At 40.7% G+C, this 27,073-nt stretch overlaps 1 protein-coding gene across 5 annotated transcripts; it reads left to right on the forward strand.

Moving 5' to 3' along the window:
• Positions 1 to 331: 331 nt before the first annotated feature.
• On the forward strand, positions 332 to 27,003 carry LOC131445840 (ras-specific guanine nucleotide-releasing factor 2). 5 transcript variants are annotated; one of them, XM_058616534.1, is made up of 29 exons: positions 332 to 1,209; positions 8,231 to 8,337; positions 9,551 to 9,698; positions 10,042 to 10,131; positions 10,732 to 10,985; positions 11,500 to 11,579; positions 12,240 to 12,433; positions 13,283 to 13,392; positions 13,476 to 13,594; positions 13,977 to 14,140; positions 15,021 to 15,087; positions 15,178 to 15,314; positions 15,398 to 15,480; positions 16,029 to 16,277; positions 17,264 to 17,356; positions 17,461 to 17,975; positions 18,998 to 19,123; positions 19,220 to 19,309; positions 20,332 to 20,438; positions 21,065 to 21,177; positions 21,808 to 21,868; positions 21,976 to 22,005; positions 23,083 to 23,186; positions 23,333 to 23,417; positions 23,909 to 24,106; positions 24,221 to 24,300; positions 24,377 to 24,494; positions 25,177 to 25,245; positions 25,638 to 27,003. In XM_058616534.1, exons 1-29 carry the CDS (start codon positions 931 to 933, stop codon positions 25,731 to 25,733), a joined length of 3,966 nt encoding a protein of 1,321 aa, XP_058472517.1. In that variant the 5' UTR covers positions 332 to 930; the 3' UTR covers positions 25,734 to 27,003. The 5 variants fall into 5 exon arrangements, with proteins under 5 accessions (XP_058472517.1, XP_058472519.1, XP_058472522.1 ...); XM_058616538.1 differs by lacking the exon at positions 332 to 1,209 and adding an exon at positions 5,541 to 6,298; XM_058616536.1 differs by lacking the exon at positions 17,264 to 17,356.
• The last annotated feature ends 70 nt before the right edge of the window (positions 27,004 to 27,073 follow it).

The following is a 27,073-nucleotide window of genomic DNA, read 5'->3' on the forward strand; positions in this document are numbered from 1 at the left end:
CAGCGTCTCAAGCATATCACCAACTTACGGAAACAGAAACTTCTGCTTTTATCCCTTCCCTCAAGCACATGTGTAGTTGTTTGGCTCCTTTTGTGAGAACCACACACTTGTCCACGTGATGTTGGGATTAGATATTTAGTTGTGATGATTAAGCTTTTAAAGAGGCAACAGACTTCAGTCTGTGTGTCTAACTTTAGCAACTTTAGCCTGTATAGTATGACTTACTATCTCATCGTTTTGAAATGGTATCTAATTATTATGACATATCATCTCATAATTATGGGATACTATCTCAAAAATGTGACTTAAATGTGTTTGAGTTCAACAAACCTGCATTGTATGACACCTTTCTTCACCTTTTGTTGTTGTTGTTGTTATTATTTTGTCTGTCCCTCTCACGCGCTCTTGTGCGCACCTGCACACCGTAGGGACATTTCTAGGCTCGTGCGTTCCAGCGTGGAGCAGCATGGCAGACAGACAGCAGCGCGTGCCTGGTCTCACTGACTGACAGACCTGTCTCTTTAAGTTTTAGTCAAAGCCGATTACCGCTGATCTCCGGCGCGATTCTCCCTCCACCGTCTGTTCCCTGGATCTGTGTTTGCGCTGCGTCGCTGACGCCTCGTCCCTTTTTTTTTTTTCATTCATCACACAGTCCCCCTCTCGCAGTTTGGATCGTGCACAGCTCGTGGGCGTTTGTGTTCACGGTCTCTGCAGATGTGGTGCGGTTAGACGCGCGCTGCGCTGCCGACACTCGACACACGCCAACTTTTTCTACCATGGTAAGCCTGGATTACCGATTCCTGCAAACAGAGACATTGCGCGCTTTCTCTGTGTTAACCATCCACTCCAAACAAGAGCAGCGAGACAGAAAACAGGAAGGGATGTGATGTCTTGACTGCTTTGAAGTTGGCACGAGAATAACATTTTAAAATGCAGAAGAGCGTCCGTTACAATGAGGGCCACGCGCTGTATCTGTCGGTGGTCGCGCGTAAAGAAGGAACCAAGCGCGGCTTCCTGAGCAAGAAGACCACGGAGAACAGCCGCTGGACTGAGAAGTACTTCGCCCTTCACCAGAACGTGCTCTTCTACTTTGAGAACGAGCAGAGCGCGAGGCCCTCCGGTATTTACCTGCTGGAGGGGTGCACGTGCGAGCGCGCACCGGCGCCAAAGGTCTCCGCCATCAGCAGGGAACCCGCGGAGAAACAGCAGGTGCGTCTCACACTTTACTGTGGCCACTCATTAAACTTCTTCAGTGATGCTCATTTTAATATCTCATTATTTACATAAGCTTAAAGGACAGGCGTGATGCCACATTTTGTTTTTTGAAGCATCTTTTTTTTCAGGGGCCCCTCATAAGTGTCCTTGCACACATTGCTGCAGAATCCTGACTCTGACAACAAACTTGTGGGGGCCCCCTTCAGTTGGTATTCCGACATTGTTCTCTACAAATAACCTTGTGTTATTTTGCCGTGTGGCTGTATCAGTTGTCAATGCCCCCCCCCAACTCAGGGCCCAAGGCAAATGGTGGCCATGGCTCTGTTTTGCACGCACTAACGGTGTAGCAACATGTCCACAGTACAAGCGCAGTCAAAAGTTTATGTGAGTTGCAGCCATTTTGGAATCCTATGTCAGGGTTTGTGAGGTTGCTCCCACTTCTGACCTGGGGGGGTGTTTCATTAACTTCCGACTAGGAATTTGAAAATTCCGACTTCTAACTAAAACTAGAACATACAGTTAGACTGAAGAGGAGCCTGAATCTGCTCTGTCAGCTGAAATGAACGGATGGTAAAAAGACACAAAATGGAATGATCCAAGTGGAAAATGCCCAATACCAACAAGCTGAAAGGGGGAATTACATCAGGTAGCCTACCAGAAGTGGACACACTTCAATAAACTACGTGGTAGTTAAATTATGTGGCGTAGTCGAGCCACAATCTGTGCTTGAAAACATCCTGACTGCACATGCAGACAGTGTTTACTGCACTGTCTGTTTGAAGATAGATAGAAGAGAACTGGAACATAATGGATAGATATAGATGTACAGGAGCACTGTTTCAGGCACTTCACAGCTGTTAAATATATGAAATAGTATAATATATAATAGTAAAATATAGAACTGTATATGTGTTGTGTTTGATGTGAACAGCCTGTAATTCTTACTATACTAATAAATGCTATATTTTGAATATAAGTGGTAAAAATGTAACCCAAACAGCTGATCTGCCACATTGTAACACTGCTTCTACCATGTGTTCTTATGCACATGGTAATACTTTAAGAGAATATTGGGCTGTCTGACAGAACGGTAAACCTGTGAAAATACTCAAAATATAGCATAAAGTCAGAATGTTATTGATTTTACTTTGTCATCCTTGTTTACGTCAAAACAAAGTGTCGATCCTGTTCCACTTCTCCTGTTTCCCTCTCCAAACAGGCAGTCTGCTGAGAACTGTCCACTCCACCCACACCCCTACAAAACAACAAAGAACTTACACTACCCCTTTAATTGTTACAGAAGAGTGTTAGGGCCACATGTAAAAAAATAAATAAATAAATAATAAAACGGGGCATTAGAAAACATTGTACAGTACAACTGGTTTACAGAACACTATCAGATATCAATGTATGCAGTACTTTGTACAGATGCTTATTCGATGTCCTTAAAATCTGCTTGACTGTAGGATTTTTACCGTAAATCTCTTTGTAGATCAGGCGTTAAAATTCAGCGTCAGGTAGTTTGACTACGGAGAAACAAGTGTCGGATAGCTTGATCGCAGGAGGAGAACCTCTTAATTAAGGTCTCTTAATAAAGTAAGAATGAAGTAGTCCATGAGTATCGTAACACTGGTCGTAGAGCCGCACCACAGCGAGCACTCCCATAGACCCAGAGCACATCCGTTGTTTTCTCTCCTGCTTGTGTTTTGGGATTTGTGTGTATTGTTGTTTTTGCAGCATGAATTCTGAGATTTAAGTCCGAATTCTGACTCTTTATTCACACTTTAAACTTTATTCTACAAAGTAGAAAATGAAGTTCTGTGAACATGAAAAAGTATTATAAAATAAAACAAAATAGTTTTCTGAACTGTAGTTTACCAGTTCATGGTGTGCATGCTTCTGTATATTCACTGATGTACATGAACAGCTGAGGAAATGAGTGGATTCAGAGATTAATAAGCTGACAGAAAATGAACAGGCAAACTACTATTTTTAAATTTAAATTTTAAATATATTTTACTTTTAAAAACACGGTTTACATCTGGAATAGAAAGAAGACGTGAAGGCCAAATAAAAGTCATTGTAAACAAAAGCTGTTCTACAATCAATGACTTTTTTTATGAAAACAGAACTATTGATAACTTGACCCATTCAACCTTTTATGGAAATATTTGTTCCACAAAATCTGATGCAATTTTTAAACGAGCCATATACGTATACGTGTTTTGGCTGCTGTAGAATATGAAGGCGTTTGTTCCCGTCAAACGTAGAAAAAAACATGTCCGTTAGAAAAAAATTCAATAGTCACTGGATTACAAGAGTTAAATCTGATTTCAGGTAATCTGTCACGCCTTGTTGGACACATGCCACCCATGACACCATGACCCAGTCATCACTTCATATGCGGTGTTAACAGATGTGTGTTCACACCCTCAGTGTGGTCACAGTTAATCTGCTGCTCTCATGCAGCCGCTCAGGTGACGACAGAACCCCTGAAATCTGAACATCAGGTTGTTTCTTATTAAACGTGTTTAGTCAAATCTCAAATCCCTGTCTGTCAAAGTTATTGTTATTTCTGAACGTTGTAGATATTGTCAGACGTTTCAACTGCAAATTGAAATGATTTTCATTTTTTGGAGGCGAGGTTGTCAGTGGAAATAGGGCTGGGTGTTAATCCTATAACTGTTGAATTGTGGATGATTTCCCTCCAGATAGGAGACCTGTTTCTCTGCTCAAGTCAAGTCAAGTACAGTCAATTTTATCTGTGTAACCCAACATCACAAACACAATTTGCATTGTGGGGCTTTACTGTCTGCACAGCAAGTGAAACAAGCCTTGTTTTTAAAAACACAATAAACTGGTTTATTCAAGTTTCAGAGTGCTTTATGCAACACATACGACAGATTTAGATGTTGAAACTGAAGCAAGGTTTACAGACACATGGCACAATCACCTGAGACACACGTCTCAGATGGTATTTAAACTATTAATTGTAACAACACATACACAGACGGATACATTTCACATATTATAATATACATGTGTAATTGAGTAGGAGTGTTTTTGTAACGTGGTTGTTTGTCAGCGATGAGTGTCTGTGCAGCTGACATGAAGCCACGGGGTCATCGTCTGATGTCCACCTAATGAAAGTCACTCTGTGAGGCAAAGCAACATTAAACATCAGAGAGCATATCAAAGCACTCATGATAACTCAGATCTTCTGATGGTAAAAAAAAAAACAAACAAACCCCAGTCTGCATACAATAATCCTGTTCATTAACATCGCTCTGATCAGTATATTCAAAATAAACAGGCTTCTGTACGGTGGCCCGACGGGGCCAAACGCACTGCGACAACCCAAAACACGCAGAGGGAGAAATGAGCTGAAGATTTTACGATCAGTGTTTTAATTCAGCAATAGTTGGCTCTGGGCGTAGAAAAGTGTGCTTTTATTACATCTCAAAGTTGATAATAATTTCGTATTAAAAGAGCAAATCTGGACTTTTAATTAGAATTTTTTTCAAACATTGTACAGTACAACTGGTTTACAGAACATTAGCAGATATCAATGTATACAGTACTTTGTACAGATGCTTATATCTGATTAATAGCTCTTTGAAACATAGCTGGTGTGCTTTCAAAAAGCGTGTTATTTTGAAAACTGAATGTCGATATCCTTAAAATCAGCTTGACTGCAGGATTTTACTGTAAATCCCTTTGTAATTCAGGCGTTAAAATTCAGCATCAGGTATTTTTACTACAGAGAAACAAGTGTTGGATAGCTTGACCGCAGGAGGAGAACCTCTTAATTAAGGTCTCTTAATAAAGTAAGAATTAAGTAGTCCCTGAGTATCGTAACACAAGTCGTAGAGCTGCACGACATCGAGCGCTCCCACAGATCCGGAGCCAACCGTTATTGAATGCTGGTGTTTTCTGTCTTGCTTGTGTTTTCTCTCCTGCTTGTGTTTTGTCTTCTGCTTATGTTTTGGGATTTGTGTGTGTTTTTGTTTTTGCAGCGTGTTTCTCATGTTGCATTTGTTTTTGTTTAGTGTTTTTGAATCTGCAGCATCTGTGAATATGCAGCTTGTTTTCTCCTCCTGCATGTGTTTTGGGTCGTTGCGGTGCGTTTGTCACCGTACTTGTATGTCCTTTTTTCCTTTGAGAACAAGTTATGACAAAAAAAAGTCTGGTCTACTAAATTTGATTTAATCACTATTTAATGTTTTGGTAAAACTTACTTGTCAAGTGTAACATTTCATATTATATATAAATGCAGAAGAATCGTTGTCATTTAGAAATGAGATCACGTGTAGTTGTGATTTTTAACGAACATTTATCGTGCAGCCCTACTAGATCCCCATATTTTATTCTGATTATGCTGATACCTGGCTCACCTGGAGAAAAAGTGGTTTAGAAGTTGAGTTACACTTTATGTATTTCAGTCAGAAGTGAAGGAGCCTCTTGGATGAATGATGAAACTCCTCAAGTATCTACAAACATGTCCAGCTGCTCTGGATTCAGCTGTTCAGTTTTCTTGGATAAACAGGACATAAAGTTAGGGCAGTTAATGTCGTAGTTTCAGTTTCTATTAATCACCATTAGGATAACTCGCTTGACTGTGAGCTGTTTAAAATATCAGGTCATATACATAAACCATCAACACACGGATGAGTCATAGAACATGTTGTAACCAACACACGATCACATCCTTAAATGTATGTATGAGGATTTTTGCCTGTATAAACATCCAGCTCACGCACACGCCTGAGTTAGTTTCCACCAGCTGCTGAACTGGCTCTTAAATAATCCAGTGTGCCCACAAGTTGTTGATAATAAAACTAATGAATGAATAATATCAGTGTGTTGTCTTTGTTTTTTTGCATTTAATTGTATGCATGTGACTCTAATGGACGATTGATGAGTCGTTTGGTCCATAAAATGTCAGAAAACCCTGATCAATGTTTCCTAAACTTATGATGTTCTCCGATGTCTTGTTGTGTTTGTGAGTTTGTATCTAATGTGTGGTGGTCTAGGTTGCTGCTGCTGCTGTTGCTGTGCTTGCCTAAGAAAAGCATCCTTACAGGTGCATTTGCCTGCAGTCACAGTCTGAATAACACAATAACACTTTACTTACAGGCTCTACTACACACTTCTAGTACCTGTGCTGTTTGTATTCTACCTGGCACTGCAAATTCACAGGATCCTAGGACTGTCACTTTTTCCAAAAATCAAATTCTAACAAATTGTCAGAGGTGGAAAGAGTGCCGAAATATTCAAAGTATCACTATTTCTGTCAAATTTTACATAAGACTACATCAAAATGTAGTCAAGTAGTAGAAAAAGTAACTTGTTTAAAATGTACTCAGAGTAAAAGTTACTTTTTTAACAAGGTTCTTTCTTGTGTGGTGCAAAAAGGACAAACATCTCACCTGATTTGTTTTTTAATTCAAGGCAAACCTTTACAAATTAAAGTACTGACAAAATAAAAGGTGTAAACATATTGTATCAGTCAAAATGGGTCAAAGGTCACAAATGTTTTGACTTTGACTCAGGGACCTTAATTAGTGCCAATTCATCTGTCCCCATCCTCAACATTCCCCTGTCCTCATCACTCACCTGTCCTCTTCATTCACCTGTCCTCATCATTCAAAGACTGGAAAAGCCTTGGTATATGATTGAGATATATCACATAACACAGTGTTATTTGGCATTGGAAATGGAATATCGGGCCCCCCTGAGCTCCTGGTGGATTAATGGTAGAGCTCAAACCTAGTCTAGAGTAGTGTAACGCAGCTTTTAGTGTTCATCAAGACTACAGAGTGCTATATAAATATACAATTTACTATTTACTGTACTTCTTGTTCACTGTTCTCTCTGTAAGTGAAGGAGAGAAAAACCCAAATAATGCAAACATTGTGCCATCGTCCTGCAGGTCATAAGTCACTCTGAGAGCTGGACTGTAAGTAGGAACATGCCAGACTAATGAACTGATTTTTTTCTCTGTGATGGGACGTAATGATGCTCGGTGCAGGGCAGGGCAAAGCTTAACTCTCCCTCTGTCTGTTTCTCTGTCATTGTTGTTATGTTATCCTCTGGCTTTAAGCAGGCTTGTGGCCAGGGAAGCCGCATTAGCAATGCAGGGAGAAGTACAAGCCCTGGTGGTTATGTAAACCCCTCCTTCCTTCCTTCCCTCCCCCCACCACACACACACACACAAAGCTTAAGCTTCTCCCGGGTCCATCGCCGGGACACGCTAGGAAGCGTCTCTTACCCGCTTATCGTTACATCATTACTATACAGGCCCACTTGTGTGTTGTTGTCATGATATGGTTTTTGCCTGACTTCACCAACCCCACTGGTGAAAACATGCCACTGTTCCATGAACTATCCTTAACTTGAGAACATGGCTGACATCAGAGACACTGTTTAGCCACTTAACAAAAGACTCACCTAATGAAATTCCGTCCTCTTTGTCCCACAGTTAGACAACTTTTCCAGGCTGGAAACTCAAGTTTGTAGTAGGAACATGCAGAGTGGCTGGTCCACTGTGTGGCTAAATGTCATTGATATTGGACGCAGCAGTGGCTCAACACCTTCTGTGTGTCATGATGAAAGATTGCAGAATCTTTCAGTAGAATGTGTGGCTTTGAATGTGACACAAATTTCAGTTTTCTGTTGGAAAACATTGTTAAATTACAAAATGAAGTGGCGACATATTCTTATGAGCGCTGTGCGCAACGTTTAAATTTAAACAAACGTCTTTTACATTCAAACCATTCAAAGGCCTTGTTTGTACAGTATATGTATTTTTAAGCATATCCTATTTTTTACTTTAACTTGAGTACATTTTCAGACCAGTACTTTTACTTGTACTTAACTAAAGTTTGACTGAAATAGTGGTACTTTTACTTGAGTAGGATATTTCAGTACTCTTTGCACCTCTGAAACAACCATTGAGGACATTATAAGTTTGTAAAGTCACCACTGATTGTTTTTTGTCTTCTGTCTGACACAGCACTATTTCCTGATCATCTTCGGCCATGATGGACAGAAACCGTTGGAGCTGCGGATAGAGGAAGAGTCGGACTGCAATGAGTGGGTGGAGTGCATCCAGCAGGCCAGGTACATGATATATACCTTTGTGTCATTAAAGAGGGGAGTTTTCTTCTATTACCTTGGTTACAAAAGTACATTTAACTATTATATCAGATTTCACTGACAGCTTAGACCAGGAGGGGGTTAGGGTTAGGATTAGAAATCACACTTTAAAATCTGTAAATAACTTAAAATGCCCCACCGCCTACTTGTTCCTGGTTTTCCCATGGCTGGGCACATATTAACTTATTAAAAACTCCTTTAAAAGGTTTTTGCTCGCATGATCCAGTCTGACCTTTAACACAATCTGATCACACTTACAACTTTCCATTCTGTTTCCCAAGGCTGAGCCCAGATAATGTGATCAATGTATCATTAATGACTATGAATATCTACCTTTAACATTTACAACTTCAAAAAAAGCTGTAGGGCTGGGCGGTATGTCTCAAATTTGAATGAATAATGTGTTTTATAATACTCTGGTATTCATCATATATACCAGGATATATAAGGCACAGTATAATATACATAACTGACTAAAAAAATTAAAATATACAATTCAATTCCATGGAAATTGCAAGTGTGATGTAAGGTAGCAGGGCAGGGTGTTTCACACTTTCAAGTACCAGGAAACTGTAGCTCTGTAATGACAGACTTGATCGTCATGGAATAACTGTAGTGATTGTGAAGACGAGTGTATGATCTGCATAAAAAGAGATCAATAATGATTTTTTTTGGAAAATGAGGGACAATAGAGCTTCAAACTGAATGAGTTTCACTATCACATCACCAATCAGTCAATATATATCAGTGTTTATCACCTTAGCTCTATCATGAATTTACAGGAAAGTGTCCCACATGTTCAGTATACAGTATTTCTATACTTGTAAAGTAAATAACTAAAAACTGAGAAAATCAGAGACTAACAAGAGCCTCCGAGTGCTTTTTGTGCTTCTGACACAGCTGTTCTTTCGCTTCCTCTCTGTATCTTTGTGTGTGTGTTTGTACATGGACGTGTTCTGCTCACAGCAGTTCACATTTAGGTCACACCGGTGCTGTGTTTGCCACACTGATTACATCACACAGACTTGATCTCACCACGCGACCTCTATTTTAACTCTCCTCTCAGAGGCTCTTTTCTCTTTTTCTTCTTCCTGTTTTCATCGTTTAATTCAGTTGAAATTATGATGCACCTCAAAACAGCCCTGGTCATTTCCTGTTCCCTCTGTGTCACCTTCAGTTACTCCGACATCATTATCGAGCGTGAGATCCTGATGCAGAAGTACATCCACCTGGTCCAGATCATGGAGACTGAGAAGGTCGCAGCCAATCAGCTTCGCACTCAGCTGGAAGACCAGGAAACTGAGATCGAGAGGCTCAAAGCTGAGGTATGCATGAGCGCATCCACATCTGTGTGTGTGCATGCATGCATAAATCCACCCACTGTCCCACACACGTGCATGTGCACAGGTTTTAATAGACACTCACAGACTCACTCGCAGATCAAAGCATGCAAATGCAGGCGGCGTGATGGGAAAACACTCCAGTGTCGAGTGCATGTTCCTCTCAAATGAAAGCACAGCTGGGGTCTGGTGGCTCCAAGACCAGTACTTCCTTATCATGCAATGAGATATTTGTTGGTTTGAACCCTCTAAAGTGGTGTGATAAATATTTTATCCTCTGTGCTGGTTCAGTGTATTTACATGGAGACTGTTGTTGTTGTTGTGCCAGGTTGTAGTGCTGAACAAAACCAAGGAAAAGATGCGGCCTCACCAGAACAACCAGGAGGAGGAAGATCCTGATATTAAAAAGATTAAGAAGGTAAAGTTGATACTGACACAGTCAAAAAGTATGGTTAAAATGAAATGATAAAAACATGCCGTGGTAAAAATGGATGTGAAATGAAAAATGAAGTGATAAATCACCACATTTTATCTTTTAAATCTATAGTGCAAATAGCCTACACTTGTAGGCATAACAAAAAATGTAAACAAGAACAGGCTGACCCAAAAAACAGGCCTAAAGCTTCACAGTATTACACAGAAAACAGAGAAATACAGTATAGGAAACCACAGGCCTACATAAGCCTATAATCTGATCTAATAGGCAGGCCTCACCTCTGGTATACGACCGCCTTAGTTATGTGGTGCCACTTCTTACTTTTACGGTCATGAGGCACCACACAGTTTCACACTCTCTTCATACAGTGGAGGTCGGTGGTTCTGCTGCAGGTGGCTGAAGAGATCTGTTGCTTTTCATGCACGTTTTGCAAATCACGCTTTGCTCTTCGTCTGTAATTAACGAAACCCGAAATACCTAGTTGACTAGCGGACCCCGAGAATCAAACCCACAACCCACTGTCGTGTAGTCCTCATAGCAACAGTGACATATACTGTACCTTGTGGTGTTGTGGCCGTGCAGGTGCAGAGTTTCCTGCGTGGCTGGCTCTGCCGCAGAAAGTGGAAGATCATTGTCCAGGACTACATCTGCTCCCCTCACGCCGAGAGCATGAGGAAGAGGAACCAGATTGTCTTCAACATGGTGGAGGCGGAGACGGAGTACGTCCACCAGCTGTCCATTCTGGTCAACTGTTTTCTCAGGCCGCTCCGCATGGCCGCCAGCTCCAAGAAACCACCCATCAGCCACGACGACGTCAGCAGCATCTTCCTCAACAGGTGCAAGGACCTTCTTTTAACTTTGGGAATGATTTCATCTTCAAGGTTATAGTCAGTGCGTGAAGTGGGCCGGTACTGTCCTGCACGCATTTACCGGCACTTTTAAACCCTATTTAACAGTATCTCTCAGGCAGATGATCTGCTGTGGCGCCCCCTAAAGGGAGAAGCCGGAAGACAAAGAACAATATCCATTAAAACGGTTTAAAAATGTTAAATTCACCAACGTCTTGTCACATCTGGTCTATTGTAAATATACAAATTGGCAAAATGTAAAACATAAGACTATTTTTTAGTTATTTTAATATGGACTACACATTTAAATAAATAGATGTTGTGAACATTACAAACATCTTATTTACTGAAGATTTTCTTAATTTAGTGTTCAGTGATTTAGTAACTACGACAGACGTGCACGCTTCATATGGATCATGGCAGTACTGGCACTTCACGCACTGGTTATAGTCAGCGATACATGCTGAATGTGAGTTTTCTAAAACTGGTTCTCCGTCTCAAGTGAGACCATCATGTTTCTGCACGAGATCTTTCACCAAGGTCTAAAGGCTCGGATCGCTAACTGGCCCACTCTAGTTCTGGGTGAGTAGCTGCACAGAGTTTACAGTTAGAAAAATAACAGCACCACACACCAGAGCCACGTCAGCTTTATTGGCTTTGGCTTCATTTCTTCTTTGTTTGCTTCATTTTTAACAGCAATTTAAATGCTTGTGTGATTCTTGGCTCAACGCTAAGGCAATAATTACCATTCGTCATGTTTGTTTTTAGTGGACCTTACTTTTATTTTTTTATTTTATTTTATTAGCACCTTTCCTCTTCCTCTGATCAACTACTGCAACTAATGGGAATGGCTTTTTTAGCAGGTGTTTCCCAAACTTATTATTTACTGGGCTCCTACTTTTTAGATTATGACAAATCATTTCACCAAATGCACAAATAAATGAAAATATCAATTGAAACAAGATAAAAATCTGTGCAAAATACTGACTTTTCTGGCATTTTCTGTAACACCTGATATGATTTTGAAGCGGTAAAGCAGTCATTTTTACTGAAAACCTTTGGGCAAATACATACAGTATACACAAATTGTAAATGAAAGGCTGGAAAAGATCTGACTTTAATCGCAGAATTCATGCCGTTTTATTTATTTATTTTTACACGCGGCCCTAATTCTCTTCAATAAATACCAGCCACTACTTTGCCGTGATGGGTTTTTGTTTGTCTTTTCTGTTCCATACCCAGCCGACCTGTTTGACATCCTGCTGCCCATGCTGAACATTTACCAGGAGTTTGTGCGAAACCACCAGTACAGTCTGCAGGTGCTGGCTAACTGTAAGCAGAACAGAGACTTTGACAAGCTGCTCAAACAGTACGAGTCCAACGCTGCCTGTGAGGGTCGCATGTTGGAGACGTTCCTCACTTACCCCATGTTCCAGGTAGTGCGTCATGATACAATAATTATCATGATATAATGTGATAATAAAACACGTACAAATCTGCACAAAAAGCTACTTTATATAATAAACATATAATGTATGTAGTTTACCTCCATTCATTGGCATGGATTTATCTGTAAGTTTGTCCTTTTAAAAACATCCTGTCTACAGTTTTTGACCGTTCAAGCATTAAAGGAATTTAACAGGAACCCCGAGTATGTTCCCTTTAAACTTTGGTTAGAATCTGATGATGTCACAAAAACTATAATAATAATAATAATAATAACAATAATAATAATAATAATAATGATCAAGTATTTGTTTGGTCCATAAAATGTCAGTCAATGTTGTCGAAATGACGATGATGTTCTCAGACGTCTTCTTCAGTTTTAATGATTTCTTTGTGATGTGAAGCAAAGAAACCAGAATTAGATTTTAATTATTTGAAAAACCGAATAGACGCGTATCAAAGTACTTAGTGATCAAATGTCTCAGTAGCGCCCCCCAAAGAGTGAAACTCGGCAGGATGAAGCTGAAATTAAGTGGAACAAAAACATCTATTCCGACTTCCTGTTGGCCTCAACTCAACAGGAAGTTGGCCATTTTTGAATTTGGTGTCCATCTTGGCCATTTACACGTTTCCTACATCAAAGCTGAACATTTTACAAAAGGGCGTGGCCACCATTCGCACCATGATTAAAGGGAGTGGCCTATAACTTCACCATACATTGACCGGTCGGCTCAAAACGTCATACGTGAGACACAAGAGAGCGCCCCTGAACATGTCTGTGAACATGACCCAACAGGAAGTCAGCCATTTTGTACTTTTAATTTTTAATTTTTTTTCAGATTCCACGTTACATCATCACCCTTCATGAGCTGCTGGCCCACACACCTCATGAGCACGTGGAGCGCAAGAGTTTGGAGTTTGCTAAATCCAAACTGGAGGAGCTGTCGAAGTGAGTGTTTGCACACACTCACAGATATAAGTGACGATGACGATGATGATAAAGGTGTTAATGATTACTGGTCGTGATGTCAGGATGATGCACGATGAAGTGAGTGACACGGAGAACATCAGGAAGAACCTGGCGATAGAGAGGATGATTGTTGAAGGCTGTGACATCCTGTTAGACACAAGCCAGACCTTCGTCAGACAAGGTGAGCGTCCTCCACAGTTGTCTCTCTTTGACATTTCCAAGTGTCCACCCACTGTGACATCACATTTTGGCACTTGAGAGGCCTTGAGACCATTTAGCTCCTCAGGAAACTGTTTAGTGACATTATTCAGTAAATCAAATAAGAAACAGGCTCATCTTCTCATCCACTTGGATACAAACAAGTGGAGTCGCCCCCTAGTGTTCATTCAAGAGAGGTTTCAGACCTTTTTTTTTTAGACTGCAGCATTGGCTTCAATCTCTAGATGAGAATGTATAAGCTCTTTTTGCATTTTCTGAACTTTCTTAATTTATTCCAGTACCCATCACTGTTCTGTGTGTGTGTGTGTGTGTGTGTGTGTGTGTGTGTGTGTGTGTGTGGCCAGGCTCTCTCATCCAGCTGCCGTCCAGCAGTGAACGTGGCGTGCTCAGTAAAGTCCGCCTGGGCTCGCTCACGCTGAGGAAGGAGGGAGAGAGACAGTGTTTCCTGTTTACCAAACACTTCCTCATCTGCACCCGAACATCTGGAGGAAAGCTTCACTTGCTGAAGGTCAGTTCTCACCTGTCCACTCATGTTTATGTCACTCCACTGGATAAACCACAGCTGTTTGGGTTTTTTTGTTTTGTTTTTTCTTCTCACGTTCTGCTGCTCTTCTGAGATTGTTGTGAATATTGAGGAGAATATTTTAGCGTATGCATTTAAACTAAAAAAAGAGGCAGGTTGTGTATGTTTGATATGAAAATAAAAGTGGAGTGCAGAAATAACAACGAAGTATTTCAGGGTTTTCGCTCTGACATGAAAAATAAGGTGTAATCATTACAACATAACTTAACATGATTTAAAGACCTAGAACCTGCCGACAACTTTTCTTGCTTAATAAAGTCGTAACATTCTAACCTGTTGTTTTAGAATTTCGTGCTGCCTGTCTTCATATCATCTTTGTCTTTTATTATTACTGGTGAAATAAAATGTTCATAATACAAAATCAAAGTTTCTACAGTCCCTCAACTACATTCTGCACATTCATGCACGATAATTATTGAGGGTCAGGGGAAATGGTATTGTATATGAGAAGAATATTGCTGTTACATCCTGTACCTGGGCAGGATGGAGATAATAAATGTGTTTAAAAAAAAAACAAACACGCAGGTAAAGTTAGAATAAGAAGAATAAAAATCCATGAAACAACAACAATTAATAACAAGAATGAAATTGGATTGAAATAACATGGTTTTGTACAGTGTGACTTTTTGTGTCATTCATGCATGAAAGAAAGAAAGAATTCTAAATATTTTATCTAAAAAAACTGCTGTTTTCTCCTATTTTGTCATATGCTGATTTTTAATTATCATTTATTATTATTAAAGAAAATGAAACTGAACAATATTTAATCTTTTCTATTGTCTCTTATTCTTTTTATGGTCATCAGCAAGGAGGAGTGTTGTCTCTGATCGAGTGTACTCTCATTGAAGAACTCGATGCCAGCGATGAGGACTGTGCGTATCTTTATATTATTATTATTATTATTATTAGTTTCAGGGAACTGTGGTGTGACATATTTGTCATGTATGTTCTCTGTGCTGTAGACAACGCAGCTGGTCAAGGTTTCAGCCATCTGGAGTTTAAAGTGGTGGTGGAGCCCCCTGATGGTCAGGCCTTCTCTGTCATCCTGTTGGCTCCTTCTCGCCAAGAGAAGGCTGCGTGGACCAGTGACATCAGCCAGGTGATTTAAAGCCGTTCAGTCATCTGTGGCTATGTTTTCTAGCATCGCAGGAAGTGACTGACTCTCTTCCCTCTCTCTGTCAGTGCATTGATAACATCCGGTGTAACGGGCTGATGACCAGCGTGTTTGAGGAGAACTCCAAAGTTTCTGTGCCACACATGATCAAGTAAGCATTTTTCATCCTGTGAAAGCAGTGGAGAGGATATAGTCTGATTAACCCTTTATTTTTCTTGCCTTTGTCCCATAATCAACTATTTTAAATTATAAATAGACACTATAATGTCAGACATTGTCGACATGAAGTGAAATAATCAACAACAATCTTAAATGTTAACATTTTACAATGTTATAAACAACATTGGTAGTTTTATTTTACATTATTTTAATTGCCAGCACACACATTCCCGAGGTCCTGGTCCTGTGGTGACCCCGGGAAATTCCAGAGTTCTGACTACAATTTGAATGCAACATTATTTTTGCTGTATTCACACCAAACGTGATCTTTCACATCGCTCCGGTTTATGGGCGAAAAACAACAAATAACTTCTAAATAATTATGAATGAACATCAAGGAACACCTGTCTGTCTGCCTGTCTCTTGTGTTACTGTCTAACAAGTTGCTTGGGGCCACAATTCATTGAAATCTGTTGACAGTCGAAAGAGGTTTTAATCCTGTAGCTCAACCTTGTGAATCACAGCACCTTTCACCCTCAGGTCTGACGCTCGGCTGCACAAGGACGATGTCGACATTTGCTTCAGCAAGACGCTCAACTCCTGCAAGGTCCCGCAGATCCGCTACGCCAGCGTGGAGCGTCTGCTGGAACGCCTCACGGACCTGCGCTTCCTCTCCATAGATTTTCTCAACACCTTCCTCCACACGTACAGGATCTTCACCACGGCCACCGTGGTCATTGACAAGCTGGCCAACATCTACAAAAAGCCTTTTACTTCCATACCTGTCAGGTACGGAGCACCTGGAATAACCTGTAGGACTGTTGTGCTTTCACACGACACATAGTCAGCAGCACTGAGCTGTTCACCGAGAGGTGACGTGTTTAAGTTGTACCATTTTTATTAGTTTTGATATAAACTGTTATGTTTGAAATATTTTGATGTTTGAAATATTGGAGATGCTGCGTGTGATGTATCTCAGACTGAGAGACAAACATGGACAAGCACAAGTACAACGTTAGTAACCTGGAATAGGATTTATAAATATAACTTATCTTCTCACAGATGTATGATTTGAACAACAGAATTAACGACATCATATATTTAAGTCAACTATTCAACCAGTGCAGTCACCAAATGTAGTCATATTGGACGTGAAGTAGAACAGACACATAGAAACCTGCTTAAGCTTCTTCTTGAAGAATTTGAATCCACAAATGTACATTCTTAATCTAAACCCTGTTTAAATAACATAAAGACTGAGCTGAGTCCCCGTTAATATTAATGAATGCTAAAGTTTCAAAAATATATCTCATTATGTCAGAATTCTATCTTCTATTCTATTCTATCTTTTTGTGCTGTTTTTATTTTAGAGTTTACTTGTTGTGTTTGGTATACAATGACTCAACCAATGCTCTGTCACTGGCACGCAGAGACGTCTGTGTCTCCTTTATTCATGTATTGATTGGCACCGCCCACACCACGGCGGTGCTGTGATGCATTTTGACAACATCCAGATGATCAGACGGAGCTTTTGTGTCTCCTCTGGCAGCCACACAACTTCACCTCAAACAGCCTGAACTATCTCTTTAATGTCATGTTTGTCCACACTCACTGTCCCCCCCCACCGTCCGTCCTCTCTGTCCTCCTCTCCTCTCCAGGAAATATTATCACTCACTCCATCTCACCGTTTGTCTTTTCTACTCCTCTCATCATTAACTTCCTGTCTTCATCTGTCATGCACGGTCTCCTCCTCCTCCGTCCCGTCGCTGTCCCAGGGTTGAGCAGCATTCTTGTGACCGTCTGTCCATCATGTCCCTCTGTCCCGACTACAGTCTGAAGATTACGCAGCTTGCTCTGGACCAGTCCAAGTAAACATGAGTAGGACTGGAGACTTACTCATAACCAACTTTTGCCTGAGATGGAGCGATGCATCAACTCTTCTGTTATTCCTTTCTCTCTCTCTCTCTCTCAGGTCTCTGGAGCTCTTCTTTGCCACCAACCAGAGTGCGTGGGGAGCAGACCCGTTGAACAACAAGTCCCCGAGGCTCTGCCGCAAGTTCTCCTCCCCTCCTCCCCTCTCCATCCCCTCTCGCACCTCCTCGTCCCCCATCAACTGCCGCAAGCTGTCCCTCAATTCCCCAATCGGTGCGAAAGCGGGAGCCTCGGATCTGACCCCGTCTCCCTCCTCCGCAGCCAACTCCCCCACCTCCAGCCACTGCCCCTCCATCTCCTCTCCTCCTCCCACCTCAACCAGGCCGCCCTCTGGCTTTTCCTCACCTCCGCCAACTGCCACTCGCTCTCCCAGCCTACCCCAGGCCTATGGGGTGACCTCGCCGCCCCCCGTCACTACCAAGGCCCCGCTGGACCTGAGCCGCGGTCCCAGCTCCCAGAGTCCTCCCCTGAGCCCGGCTGCTGGGGACGATGTCAGTGGAGACCTGCCTCGCATCGATGCCTTCTGTGGGAAACTGAGGCGAAGCATCCGCAGGGGTACGTAGCCAGAGCATGTGTGTGTGTATGAGTGTATTTTACACTCAGTCCCCAGTGGAGTAAATGCATCAACTTTAAATAGATTGTCGGCATTAAATATTATTTATTTCCTTTCAATGTCGTACCTTAAAGAGGAGCAGTGCAGCTACACTCAAGTTTGAAGCCTGTGAAGTAACCTCGTTAAACTGTAATGGATAGACAGATGTTCCTTGCATTTATAGATAATATGTAAAATATGTACAACAGTGGCCATTTGTGTTGAAAACAGGTACCGCAATCAAACAGTCCCACTGTCTGTTTTATTTTTCACTTCTAACCTAGTGTGTTTGCTTCATTAGAGCAGTGGATAATTATCACACAATACTGTAGAACATTATTTATGTTAAATATCCACAGATAATGGATAGTGACATCTTCAACTACGACTATAATTATGATATACTAGTTCTACGGCCCCAGTAACAGAGGAATCATAGCACTCTTAGATAACTGTCTGGCTGCTGAATGTTAAAAACAGTTGGAAAGAAAAAAATAACTCTAGAGGAATGAAGATGAATAAATAGGGTGATTACAAAACGGTTATAATCACATAATCAATACCTGACGACCTGCAAAAAGTTCCTGTTTAACGGAACTAAACACGGGCTGGCAGTGGGCTGTAACAGAAATATCTTTGTTTTTCACAGTAAAACAAATTTGAAGATGTGCGTTGTAAAATAAATCACTTTTATCAAGCCAAAATGTCTTTTATTTTGAAAGTCGGCTGTGGTTGATTGAAATTTTCTATTGAAAATGTGCGAGTAAAAATGAAGCACGTCAGTATGAGAGCCTGTGAGTTTTAAATGACACTAACAGGTTTTTATTAACGGGTACGTGTGGGTGTGGTGTTGCATTAGCCATGATGACGGTAAACCAGGCGGTTCCATTAGGGAGATCCACGGGTATGGGCGGGTGCAGGTTTTATGCAGGACTCTGCTACAGGTATTTTTAGTTTGATTTCTGTTTTTTCTGTGTCCTAACAGCTGTGTTGGAGTCAGTGTCCCTGGACAAGTTCATACCTGAATCACCTGCCAGCAGTGAGCCAGGGGACATGTCTCCCTGTCGCTCCCCGTCCACGCCCAGGCATCTCCGCTATCGACAGCCTGGAGGTGCGGCATGGACGTGTGCTTTTAAACACGACACATACAGAATGTTTTTCTCTGTCTCTGGTCTTTTATGTGTTGTTTTTTTTTAATGTCATGCAGTCACACCAGGGGAGAACTCACGCTGTACAATGTCGCCGGCGTCTGCTTTCGCGATTGCCACTGCTGCTGCTGGACACAGCAGCTCCCAGGGTGAGTACAGGGAGCAGTGAAGGTCACATGACTCACAGCTGCAGGAACAAAACACCTGTAACACCTACTATTGTGTTTTGTCTGGAACAGACCAACGACCATTTACATCTTCAGTCAATTTATGCCGTGTTTCCACTAGCGCTACTCGACTCGCCTCTGCACGGCGCGGTTATTTTGCGTTTCCATTAGCGATAGTACCTGGTACTATTTTTGGTACCTGCTCTGGCCACTGATTGGTCAGTGCCGTCACAGGAAGAGACATGAGCAAGATGTCCGACACAAGGATCAAGCTGAACAATGCCGAACTGTAGATCAGTTAAAAAGACTTAACAATCCTAAAAAATGTGGGTTAATCTCCAACAATTACCAGGGAAATGTCTAAAATCTCAATATTTAACAGAGGAGTCTGGTGTGCTTAGCGACAGCACTGCTCATCACAAACCCTGCTGCTGAGCTCCGCTCATGGAGGAAGTACTGAACAAATATTTTTAATTAACTGATTCTAATGATTCAGTTACACTGAAAACCACTGCTGTGTGTCACGTGTAAAGCGAAGTCAGGGCAGTTTCATGCAGCCGTGCAGTGAAGACTCCGCCCACGTTGAGTTGGTACTATATCGTAATGGAATCACAACCAATCGTGCCGAGGCGAGCTGGCACCATAGGTGGAAAAGGGGCTTAAATTGACCTAATAACCTAACTGTATGTTTTTGGACTGTGACGGGAAGCACGAGTACCCTCGGTCATCCTGGGATTCAAACCAGTGACCTTCTTGCTGTGAGGCAACAATGCTAGCCACTGATCCATCAGCTCTTACCAGCACCTGGGAATATGATGAATTATTGGTCTGGACCAGAGTTTGACTGGTCTGCCGGTTGTCACCACCCATTTTGCAACAACTGAAGTTACCGTCTTAAATTTAGCCTGAATCAAACCTGAAGAGGCAGGAATTACGTTGTATCATCTGATGTGAAGAGTTGCAGCTGTTTCCCGGCCTAATCTGTGAGTATTATTTTCCCCCAGGATTCAGTAATTCTGAAAAAGTCTGCGACAAAGAATTCATCATCCGCAGAGCTGCCACTAACAGAGTTCTCAACGTGCTGCGACACTGGGTTTCCAAGCACTCGCAGGTGAGTTCACGGCGTCGGGGTTTCCGAGCAAGAGCTCGATTTCCTTCAAAATGTATCGCAAATTTTAACCACATTTTCAAAGATTTGGTGAAAAATCTGTGTTCCTATTATGGGAACTTATTATGACACTTAATTCCAAAGCCACTGAATAGTCATTAGCAGTCAAAAATCAAGTCCCTAGAATGTACATTATTACACTTTAAAGTGGTAAAGTCATGTTGTATGGTTAGGGTTACGGTTAGGTTAAAGTTAGGGTTAAGCCAGTAGTAGTTATGGTTAAGGGTAGAGGAAGTCTTCAGGAAATAAATATAAGTCAATGCAATGTCAGACTTTCTCTCTTGCTCTGTGTGTGTCCCTGGTTTTGACGATGAATAGATTATTGGTGAGATAAAATGAATTTGTAATTGAACAATAACAATATTTAGTGTATGCCTTATTAAAAAAGATTATAGTAGGAGGACTAGGAGTGTAAATGTCCAGCAGAGGGCATCATTTACAAATATACACCATACTCTGTTGTATATTTATCATTTTAAAAATATGAAATCTTGCAAATTATCTTAAAAAAAAAAAAGTTAAGTGAACTCAGCTGTTTGTGTCGGTGTATGAATGTGTTTTTGCTTCAGGACTTTGACACGAACAGTGAACTGAAGATGGGTGTGATCGGCCTCCTGGAGGAAGTGCTGCGTGATGCAGACCTGCTGCCACAAGAGAGGAAAGCAACAACAAACATCCTAAGGTGCTCATTCATTCATTCATTCATTCATACATTCATTCATTCATTCATTCATACAGTAGGTTTTTATGCACATGGTTTAAGTAACATGCAGAGAGTGAAGCTGTGAATCAATTCTACATTATCTCTTGATTATATGAAGATTTTTTTGGGTCCCTATCTACAGAGTTTGGGAAACACTGCTATATAATATAATAATATAAGTATTTACTGCTGTTATTTGTGTTTTTTTACGTTTATTTTCTAAACCACTAAGTATTCTGGCAGTTTAGGTTTTACATCAAAAGATTCTTCAGTAGATCCAAGAGGCTTCTTCAGTTCTGTAATCTTAAATACAAATAATTACATTTTATACTGATATTTAATTATATACAGTATATTATTGGCTATAAACTGGAAAATATACTATGGCTCATGGAAAGCAGTGAAGGAAAAGAGAGAAGTAGCATCTAATAATTATTAATCTGTCATTTATGTTCTCAGTTAATTGTTTTAATGGTAGGGCCATAGATATAATGAAATGTATTAATGTCCAAAAATCCAAATATATTCATTTTACTGGCAGTGGAGCAAAGAAACTAGAACACGTTCACGTTAAAGAGTTTTCAAATAATGTCAATGTCTGTCTCTCAGTGCCCTTTCTCCAGAGGAACAAGACGATGCTCAGCTGAAGATAGAGGACATTTTACAGATGGTCAGTATACGTCAGACAGAACATGTGTCGTCTGGATTCTTTCAATCAAAAAACCAAAGCACATTTAAGCAGTCGTTGAAATTGTTTCTCTCCTGACATCGGAGCAGAAAAGCTGTCCGCTGCTTCACTTCATCGTGGTAAGAATTGTGTGACTTGCTCTGTAGAGGGCGCTGTTAGTTTCTATGGTGATCTCTGTCACAACCCTCAGCAGTTAGAGTTGACTGTGTTCCACTACATAGTCCCAACGCGCCTCGGCACGGCTCGACTCTACGCGGTTTGGAATGGTTTTTCCACAGTCCATTACTCCTCTGTTAACCCTTTAACATCGAGCGTTTGTGCAAGCGCACTTTGCATTACCGTAATTACACTACAGTTTGTGCTATTGGAAAAATTCCAACCTTTTCTGAAAGCTGAGAAATTGCACGTCAAAGCCCACTTGTGGTTATTACGGTAATAACTAAAGGTGTTAAAAGGGTTAAATATTGAGATTTTAGACATTTACTTGCTAAATGACGACACTCTCTGACCAATCAGTGGCCGGCAGTCTGAAGACGTCATGTATAGTATCAGCTCAGCTCGCATGGAACCTCGGCAAAGCAGGTTCTAAAAGAAGTACCATGTACCATCACTGATGGAAAAGCAGAAAGAAAAAACCTTGTGCCGAGTCGAGTGGAGCCGTGCCGGGACTGTGTAGTGGAAAAGTGCCATTAGGTAACCATTAGATTTGTTGTTTTAGCGATACTGTAATGACCAAAAGAATAAAAAAAACAAGCAAATATTTTCACTCGCTCTCAGGAGGGTCAAGGGGAGCTGGAGCACACACACACACACACATACACACATATATATACTGTATAATTCCAACGGTTTACGACAGTGTCAAAGCAAGTCAACATGTGGTTATTACGGTAATTTCACTCGCTGTTGCAGGAAGCTGGTGGGAAGGTGCTTTGAGAATAAAACTCAAAAAGTTTTATTTTAAATATCTTTTACAATGTTTTTTTGCAGTAAATTGTATAATAACTGCCGGATATTGAAAGTTATTCCGGAAAACTGGGCAAAAGCACTTAATCTCAGTACTCAGTATCCTGAACCTTTTTATAGTTAACATAAGCACACAGAAAAAAAAAGACAGACATTTTGAGTCTGATCATTCTATTGAAATGACCAAAAGTGTTTGTATGTTTGTGTGTGTGTGTGTGTGTGTGTTTTAGGCGGAGAGTCCTAAAGCAGAATGTTTTGAGTCCCTGTCAGCGATGGAACTGGCAGAGCAGATCACTCTGCTGGATCACATTGTTTTCAGGAGTATTCCCTACGAGTGAGTTCTTCACCAGCCTCAGCACAGCTCGACTCCTCCTCCTCCTCCTCTCCTAATGAACAAATGCCATTGATATTAGGGATGAACTTTCAATACTTTCCAACAATAAAGATGAATGAATGAATGAATGTGTGTGTGTCCTGCAGAGAGTTCCTGGGACAAGGCTGGATGAAGACGGACAAAAGTGAGAGGACGCCGTACATCATGAAGACCAGTCAGCACTTTAATGACGTAAGTCTTCATTCACTGACCTGACAACAAGACCTTATATTAATATCACATGATAGAAATGTGTTAATTCAGTACTAATGAAGTTGAAGTAGAAGCAGCAGTAGTGGTGGTGGTGGTGGTAGAGCTAATTAGGATTATTGGTTTACGTAACAGCACAACAGTACCGAAGAGTATTAGTGCCACATGTAAAAAATAATAATTAAACAGCATGAATTCTGAGATTTAAATCAGAACTTTAATATAAAAAGGTTAAATAAAACCATATTCATGCTGTTTTATTAGATTTTTTTTTTTTTTAATATACAGCAGAAACAAAAACACCAGCATGTTCAATAACAGACGTAGGTCTGTGGGAACGCTCGTTTTCATGCAGCTCTACGACCAGCCGTAATTATTACTTTATGAAGAGGTTATAAAAGTGCAGAGTCAATTTTATGTATTTTCTTTATTAAACTGTAGAGGGGGAAAAATGTCTCATCCTCTCGTCACAGATGAGTAACCTGGTGGCGTCTCAGATCATGACACACACCGATGTCGGCTCCAGGGCCGGCTCCATAGAGAAATGGCTGGCAGTGGCAGACATTTGCCGCTGCCTCAACAACTACAACGGCGTGCTGGAGATCACCTCTGCTCTCAACCGCAGCGCCATCTACAGGCTGAAGAAGACCTGGGCCAAAGTGTGCAAACAGGTTCATCTCCGCCCCCTTTTTTTTTAACTTTTTGTTACAAGTACAGTGTCATATCATCCAGGTCATGTATCGTGTATTGTTTTGTGTGTGTGTGTGTGTGTGTGTGTGTTGTAGACAAAGGCTCTGATGGACCGGCTGCAGAAGACTGTATCATCAGAGGGAAGGTTCAAGAATCTCAGAGAAACGCTGAAAAAGTAAATCCTGCTTCTTATCATTTGGACGTGCAGTGATGCATGTGTTAACCCACTCTAACACGTGTCGTGTGTGTAGCTGTAACCCTCCATGTGTGCCATACCTGGGCATGTACCTCACTGACCTGGCTTTCATTGAGGAAGGAACACCCAACTTTACAGAGGAAGGCCTGGTCAACTTCTCCAAGATGAGGATGGTAACTATAAAATGGACCTCATGTTCTTTTCTAGACCTAATTGAAGTCATGAGGGATTTTGGTTGTACTAGAGTATTTTTTTTGTACTTAACTATTGCAAGTAGGTTATTTTAAAAAGTACTACTCAAGTACTGAAAGTAAAAGTAGAAGTATTGTGTTATGTAGTTATTAAAGACAGTCAAAAGTTTGAATATCATATTGAGTGACATAGGCTTGATGATAGCCAGCTAGTTAACGTTAGCTAGCTGCTAAGTTAACACAGCAGCAAAGTGGGTTAGAAGTAAAAGAACATAATGGAAATATTGAAACACAGGACATGTAACCAACACGACCAGATTCATCCATTCGCCTTAGGCCCTCTGTCCTTAGACCCTCTGTCCTTAGACCCTCTGTCCTTAGGCCATCTGTCCTTACACCGCCATCCGTCTTTAGCCCCTCTGGCCGTAGACCATCTCTCCGTAGACCCTGTGTCCTTAGATTCTCTGTCCTTAGACCATCTCTCCTTAGACCATCTCCCCCTTGGACACTTTTTTTGGACATTTTACAAGGACAACAAGCATTTGTGTCTTCTTGCTCTTTTCCTGGCTGTTGAAGACTAAAAATAAACTGTCCATGTTATCTGGTTTGTATTTTCCCCACACACACATTGTCTATCGTCCCCCTCTCATCTTTGTTTTCTCAGATTTCTCACATCATCCGTGAGATTCGTCAGTTCCAGCAAGCACCTTACAGAATAGAGCACCAACCTAAGGTGCGTCCACTTATGTGCACTTTAACCTTTCTCCAGTGTCTCTTTAACCCTCCCTTTTTCCAGTAGTTGCAGTCAAATGTGACCAGCGTATTTTAGCTGCATAAATCATCGTACACTACAGTTTGTGTCCAGCTTTTTAAACTATGAAATGATGTAGGGTGCCAACTAGTGGTAATCGTGTGTATGTATGTATATATATATATATATATATATATATATATGTTATATAATGTATGTTGTTATTATTATTATTATTATTATTATGGATGTCATTGATGTTAGTTTTAATACACACATGTACACACACACACACAAAATAAATAAATAAATAATAGTTAAAAAGAGTGTGCACCATGAAGTGACTGTGATTTTTACCCGTCGTCTCCCTCCAGGTGACTCAGTTCCTCCTGGATAAGACACTTGTGATGGATGAAGACACCCTCTATGAGCTGTCGCTGAAGATTGAACCCAGAGTTCCACCTGGATAAATCCACCTTTATCTCATCCACAAACAAACAAACAAACAAACAATCATGTTTCCACTGTAAACAGGTGGAGCTTTCTTACAGCAGCAGTCTGTTACAGGGTTTCGTGTTTAGGAAACTCAGGAGAATTTGTGCCTTGTTGTGTGATTCTCTGTTGTGTATATTCAGTGTGTGTGTGTGTGTGTCTGCCACACACTCGCACTGTCGTAACTGTAGAAACGACCATGTTGGCGACTGAACCTACTACACTGTAAATACCAAATGATGTCAGCGTGGCGTTCAGCTCAACCTACTATGGGGGAAAAAAAATGAGCCACTGTTTATTTGTTCATTTATTTATTTTATTTATTTTCTAATCTGCTCTGTGTGTTTTGTACGTTGTTCATATGCTGGAAATAAAAAAAAAAAGAAGATAATTTTTAAGTCGTCTTTTAAAAAATATCTAGTGAGCTGACTTCCCTGATATCTAAGGGTAGTGTGTTCCACAGTTTAGGGGCGTGACTAAAAACGGCGACTGCCTCCATCAGTAACTTCTAATATGTCATTTTAGAAGGATGAAGCAGCAGCTCCTGTGCACTCGGATGTAAAATCGTTGATTTTCTCTATGGACATTGGTGCAGGAGAGTGAGCAAAAAAGAGTATTGATAATAAAATATATCCCTAATCCAGCTACACTTTGCACCTGAAATATCCCTTTCATATATAATACTGTAACAGTTGTAGAGAGTTCAGTTCAGTTCAAATGTTTAATCTGCCTTAACTTGTACAGCAGTTTTCAATGTAAACTCATCGTTTTGTGTTGTTACACTTTCTATTCTGTTGCATGTAACAACAAAACACTCTGTCGCTAACAAACATTCAAAACTAAAACTTTCTTTTCTTTATAAAACGTTTTTTTCTGACGTTCTATAAAACCCACCAGCTACATGTCTTCGTCATGTTTCACTATAACTATGACTTTCTTGTCAATGTGACTTATTCTCATGTTCACATTCTCCTTAAACTTTGTTTTGAAGGTCTGTAGACTAAACTTGTTAATAGCATGATAATAGCACAAGCTCCCCCTCTTAGGAAACTAGGAAACTGTGACTGATCTTAAGTTTATTCATTTATTTTAATTCACTCCATGTGACAGGAATCTCCTTCACACTGCTGTATTTGTTTGAAATTCCAGTTGTGCTGTTTTCTCTTTCCTTTCAGTTTTCTGTGTAATGTACATATATTTATTTACACATTCCAGGTTTCAAAATAAAAACTACAATGTGACTTTTAATGCAGCTGCAAGTTTTTATTACAGCTGAAGAAAACATCACTTAGTAACAACACTGAAAATGTGCTGGGAT

This window comes from Solea solea, chromosome 19 (assembly GCF_958295425.1).
Source record: "Solea solea chromosome 19, fSolSol10.1, whole genome shotgun sequence".
Taxonomy (NCBI): Eukaryota; Metazoa; Chordata; class Actinopteri; order Pleuronectiformes; family Soleidae; genus Solea; species Solea solea.

Coding starts and splice junctions, on each gene's coding strand:
- LOC131445840 (XM_058616534.1), top strand. CDS start 931: ATGCAGAAGAGCGTCCGTTACAATGAGGGCCACGCGCTGTATCTGTCG. Junction 12,434..13,282: donor TCACTTACCCCATGTTCCAG/GTAGTGCGTCAT, acceptor ATTTTTTTTCAG/ATTCCACGTTACATCATCAC. Junction 14,141..15,020: donor GAAAGCTTCACTTGCTGAAG/GTCAGTTCTCAC, acceptor TATGGTCATCAG/CAAGGAGGAGTGTTGTCTCT.